At 43.3% G+C, this 7025-nt stretch overlaps 1 protein-coding gene across 1 annotated transcript in view; it reads right to left on the reverse strand.

The window, feature by feature from the left end:
• The window catches only part of itga9 (integrin, alpha 9), a 71291-nt gene that overhangs the window by 9031 nt on the left and 55235 nt on the right, over positions 1 to 7025 (reverse strand). Inside the window, exons 19-26 of the mRNA XM_014005308.1 lie at positions 4546 to 4632; positions 4385 to 4464; positions 4179 to 4262; positions 3660 to 3768; positions 3464 to 3571; positions 1197 to 1322; positions 934 to 1053; positions 759 to 854 (exon numbers count right to left, since the gene is read on the reverse strand). Of these exons, the coding sequence (XP_013860762.1) occupies positions 759 to 854; positions 934 to 1053; positions 1197 to 1322; positions 3464 to 3571; positions 3660 to 3768; positions 4179 to 4262; positions 4385 to 4464; positions 4546 to 4632 (810 nt within the window). The remainder of the gene's footprint in view (positions 1 to 758; positions 855 to 933; positions 1054 to 1196; positions 1323 to 3463; positions 3572 to 3659; positions 3769 to 4178; positions 4263 to 4384; positions 4465 to 4545; positions 4633 to 7025) is intronic.

Here is a 7025-nt window from a genome sequence, read left to right on the forward strand (position 1 = left end):
TTTTTAGTTATTTTTGCTTTCAGTGAAGCACTTTGTGATGTTTGTGTCTGTGAAAGGTGCTATAGAAATAAAGTTTACTTACTTACTTACTAACATCCATCCATCCATCCATCCATCCATCCAGCTGCTGATCCATGGTTGGGCAGCAGAGGCAACAGGTTTCAGGAGGAAAACTCATCCAATCCTCAGAGCAACACATTCCAGATCCTTCTGGGAGATCTCGAGGCGTCCCCGGGCCAGAGCAGAGACGTAATCCCTCCAGCAAGGTGGGATTATGTTCAAACCTTATGAAAAGCGCTAAGGTTTCATTACAGTTGAGCTGAAACTTACAAATCTGCTAATTAGTGAGTCATTTGAGGATGAACAGTTTGTGCAGGTTGTTTCATGTTTGCATTTCTTATCCCTCAAATATCTGCWGGCTTCCCTGATTTATCAATGTTTTTTAACAAGTTCTGTAAGACCAAGGATCCATAAACCCAGTTTAAATGCAGATGAGCAACATTAAAGTGTTTTTTTGAACACAAACTTTCTGTTACAGTTAATATATATTTTTATGTCATCAATCATAAAAGGCAACCTATGACCTATTATGGTCAGAGGTTTCCCATTGATAGCGTTCCCGTCTCCCACATTGGTTTTACGGCACCTGGTGGTCTCCCACCCAAGTACTAACCAGGTCCAACCCTGATTAGCTTCTGAGATCTGATGATATCTGGTGTGTTCAGGGTGGTATGGCCATATACAGCTAAAATACTCACAGAAATTTCTTCTGGCAGGCCGTTCGGTACCTCCACCGTCCTGTGGTTCACCTCCACACTGCCTCTCGTGACAAACTGGATCAGCGAGGAACTATCCTGTGGACGGAGAGACAATAAATTTCTACTTCCATTATGATCACAACAGAATAAATCAATTGACATCGTAAAGTCTTACTATTTTCAAAATTTCAGTGTTCAGTAGGAGTTTGATTTCTATGCTCAAAGCTTCTTCTTTCAGCTGTGGACCCAGACTGCAGGAGATGGTCATACACGCTCTTCCAGGCCGGTCACAGTCCTGTTAAAGAAAAAAACAAAAGTAGGTCTGGAAAGCTGGAGGAGGGATTCGTGGTAAACAGGGTCCGCATTAAGTGAAAGAAAAACAAGACTCTCTGTGATCTCCAAAATGTCAAAAAAACAATGAGAAGCCTGTTTATTTACCAAGACTCTGCGCCCTGATTTGGTAAAAAAGGCAAATATGGAGTGGAAGATGCTCTCTTTCTCCTGTGGGACGGTGCATGGAGTTGGATTCCTGTGAGAGGTGCAGTTCCCTCGACTGTCTGCCACCTAAAAGAAAATATATTAATAAGACAGTTCAGAACTTTTAAATGAGACAAATCCTGCTTTTAAATCCTTATTTTTCACATTTAAATCCTTCAGTTGGGGTCTGTATAAAGTGGGATTTAGAGATGTGACATTCGCGAATGATCCGAATCTTTTGAACCGCTCTTTACAACGGATGATAGGAAATGAGTAGCGGGTGGTAATGAGCCATTTGTAGTTTTATTTCTTTTATTCCTCATATAATCTTTTGTTTCATACTTAAATCGCTCCCGCTTTGCTTTTTCACGGAAAACAGACAGAGCTATGGAGTACAGAAGCTCATGGGGGAAGGAGGAGGGGGGTTTCCGCTTGACAAACACATGGTTCCACCCACGRGACGGGATGACGTCATTACGTACGGCTTCGTGATGACGTGTTTCCCTATGTGATGACGTAACACCTTCAAAATTGAACGACTCTTTTGAACGGCTCTATGAAACAAATGGCTCCCCAAGATCCAGATCCCTTCAAAGAGCCTGTTATCCCATCTCTAAACTGCAGTGCGTTGCTCTGAATTCCTCCTTATTGCAACTTCGCAAGCCCCGTCCCTTTTCTGAGGTGTTTCTCAGATCAACTCATTTTGAGGCTGTCTCTTTAAATTCAAACCCCGTCCCCTCTAGCTTTTAGATTGGTCCATTCTAGTTTAATAGAGGGGTTTATGGCTATATAGCTGCGCAGAAACTTTTTATTTACAAATTAAAAGATGTCAACAAGGGAAGACTTGTCCATCCAGCCTTACATGTTGTATCCAGAGTCTGACCCAGAACCAAAGGAGAAGGAAGACCACCAAATTGTAGATGACATTACTTGGCAGTTCTGTCACAAATACTATGATGTAATGGTTCAAAAAACATCATAGAGAATAGAGAAAACTAAACAGGTTGAAAACTGTGACCCAAACAGAATATTAAGATATCWACGCAGCACCAGGAGAAAGTAAATTCTAATTTTCTGCACTCCTAAAAAGTCAAAGCACACAACAAAATGCAGTGAAATGATTAATATCATGTTCCATTGAAGTAATCATGTGTGACATGGGCGTGGAGCAAAGAAGGGGTTCTGAAATTTTTTAAAGGCTCAAAATTTCCACTGTTGTCACCATACATGACTTTATTGTCTTTGCTTTGAATCTCGGGGGCTTCTAGGAAGTTCTCCTCAGCAACATGCCGGTCCCTCCCTCCCTGATAGATTTCCTATACAAAGTGATTTAGAGGTGTCTGCTTTACTGCCCGGCCTCCAGGGAGCACTTCCCCTTTCCCCTCTTCTTCTGTTCCACCTCTGGAAGTAGAGCTTTTCCTCTGGCCTTCCTTGTTGTCCGCTCCACTACCTTTCCTGCATGCTCGGCTTTTAATGCATTTACTGCAGTAAAAAGTACACACTGTAGGCGAATGTAGCAGTAACTTTAACTTGAGAATACACTTGTCACAGTAAATAAAAGCTATATATGTGTTTTCTGAGCTCGTTGAATTTGCACAATGGTCTATTATGGGATTCTGTGCAGAAAAACTTTAACCRATGGAGTAACGGTGCAAAATGTACACATRATCTGACCAGTGCATGGATGTAAATATAAATGTGACTTCTCTGAGCGCCACCGACTGGATGATGTTCTGTGTTTATGAGATGTGGTTCTAGGATCCGGGTGGTACGAGGCAGTAGCCAACCCCGCAGGTGTCACATTCCTCATTCGTGCAAGCCGACTGATCCCACAAAAGTGATTCCAGATGGACTCTAGGAGGTGGGATACACCGACGCTGCCTCTCCTCCCTCCATTCTCAGTAAATACAATTAACAGCTTGAGCTCCTGCCTGAATCTACCTATATGAAACGAGCAACGCAAGGGTTAAGAAAACACCTAAATGCAGAGGGAGTATCGCGTTTCTCTGTCTAAATGGAAAATATTGTGAGACAAAACGAATCCGTAGTTTCAGTGGCAGCACCAATATTTTGGATTATTAACTCCAATAAGACCCATCAATGAGAAAACCTGCCAACCAGCAGTCTAGCAGCTCTGTGCACTGTGAAGTGGACACCAGCGTGATGAGGAGAGCGGCCAATAAACTAATATACTGCGARGACTCCTGCTGTCTGCGGCTGGTATCCACCTGAGTCTCAATGACGTGGAACATGTCGGCTCCGTTTCCAGCCAGCCGGTTGGGAATCCTGATGTCCACCGTGGAGCCAGGCAGCCTGCTGGGCCCCTTGTTTATGGCCTGGAAACAAACGGTGCAAAGACAAGCAGGGATGGAGACGAGGACGAGCTATTTTAAAAAAAGTGCATTTTGTTTCTGCTTAAAATACCTGGAAAGTCAGATTGAGAGGCTGAAAGTTGCATTCCATGTCTTCCAACTGAACGAAACGAGACGCATCGATGGAGTTTCCATACATAAAGGAGTTCGGCGTTACCACACTGCAGAAGAGAGGAGAACAGAAGCCGACTTGTTATTTTATGCTTCTATACTTGTTTAAAAATCCTTGTTTTCAGTCACGTTAAGCTGGGAGCAGCTGGGAGTTTTAGTCCAAGTTTACACTGTTGCCTCCCTCCACATTAAAGACAACAGCCTTATCAAATGTCAAAGTTCTGTCAAATCTGGACTGTTTTACATCGCTCCCCTTCCTCTGTGAAGCAGAGCTATGATAAAGCACTCACAGATAAGACTTTAAGTTGATATCCTCCACATGGAGGGAAAAAAACTCCTACTTTTCCTGAGACAACAAATACACGACCAATTCAACTTTTTATTTGATAGAAATGCACATTAGACAGCTTTGAACTTGTGTACTTGTAACAACTACTACTTTTTTTTGTTGGTTTCTTACCCTGTAATGGTGGTGTCTGTCTCATGGATCAGTGGGATGGACAGATCTAAACTGTTATCAGCAAGATTATGCTCTGGGTTGGCGCTGAAAGACACAAAAGACACTCATATTTAATTACCTCGTACGAAACAAACTACATTTGTAGTAACAATTCCCATGAAAGGTATTAGAAATACGCAAAATACGGAAAAAACTGGGAGCCTTACCTTTTAGCCTGAACTAAAAACTGCAACGTATCGTTCTCCCCAGAGAGCCGCGTRGTGTCAAAAATCACAGCGAAATGGTACTGAAATAACAAAATCACTTGAAAAGAACATGTTCATACTAACAAAACATTTAAGAATAGCGACTTATCAAGTTAAACTACCTTCGTTTGCGCTCTCATGAAGGGAAATCCCACGGCGCACTTGAGGAAATCCAAATCGACAAGCTCACAGGAAATGCCCTTTTCTTCCTGCGAAAAGACAGATAGACAGAGAGTGAGCYGAGGGGACAGGGACAGACTGAGCGGAGGCAGATTGGGTGACGAGCACAGAGACAGACGACACAGAGAGGAAGCTCAGCTCCGGGGGGAACAAACCTCCTGACGCTGACAGTCTGATAACAGAAGATCAGTAAAGCAGAGGGGTTRGAGTCTAAATCATCTTAAACAATGTGTGCTCAAAGCTGGGATGGCACACACGTCTCAGCGGGTGGGTAACTGGACAAACGCCAGACGGCGTGTTTGGAAGCTTGTCTAAACAATATGGAGCTTCAGGGGCTGCGCTGTATAAACACCGAGGTCTCGACCCCGCGAGGAGTAAGAATTCTTTTAGTGAGAGTTCACTGCGAGGCTGTCAGCTGAGCTCGTGTTCGGGGAGCGCAGATACCTCACAACTGGAAGGATAAAAATTTTAAAAAAGCACCACTGGGACGTTTACGACGGTCTTTGCGAAGCCTCTGCTTGCGTGGGCCGCCGTCCAGTTTTAGTCTGTGTTTACAACGCGCTTCTATAAATGATAAGGGAAGAGGTGTGGGGGTCATCTTTGCTGACATATTTAAACCCATCCATGCACGCTCCGACTGCCCGTCTTTCAGCAGACCGCCCGGGCGTGGCTTCCTCTTCATTAAAGGGATCGTTTGGTGATTTTTGAAGTCGTGTTTAAAAGCTACTACAACCCCAACAACAATTAAATTGGGACGTTGCATAAAACATAAATAAAACCAGGATACAATGATATGCAATTCAATTTTACCCTGTATTCAATTGAATACACTACAAATATGAGATATTTAATGTTTGAATAAAGATTTATTGTATTTTGCAAACATGCACTCATTTTGAATTTGACGCCTGCTGGGGCGGGGCAAAAAATGACTTGGAAAGCACCTGTTTCGGAGCGTTCCTCAGGTGAACAGTTTAAATGGAAACAGGTGAGTTTCATGATTGGGTATAAAGGGAGCATCCTTGAAAGGCTCAAAGGTTCTCAAGCAAAGATGGGGTGAGTTTCACCACTTTGTGAACAACTGTGTGAGCAAACAGTCTAAGAATGTTTTTAATGTACAATTTAAAGGAATTTAGTGATTTCATCATCTACAGTTCAAAGCACTGTATCATCAAAAGTTTCAGAGAATTTGGACAAATCTTGGTAAGTAAGCAGCAAGGCCGTAACAATGAATGCTCGTAACCTTTGATCCCTCAGGAAGCACTGCATGAAAAACTGACATTCTGTAACAGATACCATATGGGCTCAGAAAGAGCCAAAGGAAAAAAAAAGACTGTCCAGATTATCAGTGCAAAGTTCAAAAGACAGCCTCTCTGAGGGTATGGGGGTTCATTAGTGCCCATGGCATGGGTAAATGTCACATCAGTGAAGGCACCATTAAAACTGAAAGCTACATTCAAGCTACAAATGCTGGCATCCAAGCCCTGTCTTTTTCAGCAAAGTCCTGCTGATTTCAGCAAGACAATGCCAAGCCTTATAGTAAGAGTGTGGGCACTAGACTGGCCTGCTTGCAGTCCAGACCTGTTTCCCATTGAAAATGTGTGGTGCATTATGAAGGGCAAAACACAACAACGAAGATGCCGGACTGCTGAGCAATCAAAGTTTTTCATTAAGCAAGAATGAGAATGAATTCCACCTAGAAAAGCTTCAACAATTAGTTCTCAAAGGTTTAAAGGGGCAATATCATGTAAAATCAACTTTTTTGAGTTTTATATCATGTTATAATATTATACTCTCATCAAAAACATGCCCAGAGCCTTGCTTTGACTCATTCATGCATGTCTGAGAAATCCTGCAGCGTTTTTAGGCAGCCATGCTGAGGAGCAAAACGACAGGTGGGGACCAGAAACGCCTCTGGGACGTGCCGTTAAACCGAACTTCCTCATCACAGAGCACACCTCCCCACCCCCCACCCCACACAGCCTGCCCATGACTCCTGCAGGCTGTCGGCAGTAACAAAGCAAACGAGTGAAACTTAAAGTGTCTGCTGTTCTTAACAGCATTTTAATAACAATTAAAGGTGACAGAGACTTTATTATGGTACAGTATTTAAATATATGCCTGAGAAACACATAATATTGCCCCTTTAAGGCCTCCACATACTCCATCTGAAGTCAAACAGTTGACGCGCGGTCATGAGTTTGTTTGGCGTTCATTTTCTCACACACCTTTCATAGTTCCTGAGACACACCGTGCCGAGCTCTGGAAAACCTCTCCCACTGTGGTATACGTCACTCCACGGGGTTCCTTCCCGCTGGAGTCTACACCCCGATCTGCCATTACTTGTCCACAAATCTGTCCCAGTTAACGCTCCACACTTTTCTGCAAATGGACTCCTCCGTGCAAAATACCCCCCCCCCCC

This window comes from Austrofundulus limnaeus, unplaced genomic scaffold, assembly GCF_001266775.1.
Source record: "Austrofundulus limnaeus strain Quisiro unplaced genomic scaffold, Austrofundulus_limnaeus-1.0 Scaffold0, whole genome shotgun sequence".
In the NCBI taxonomy this organism is placed as follows: Eukaryota; Metazoa; Chordata; class Actinopteri; order Cyprinodontiformes; family Rivulidae; genus Austrofundulus; species Austrofundulus limnaeus.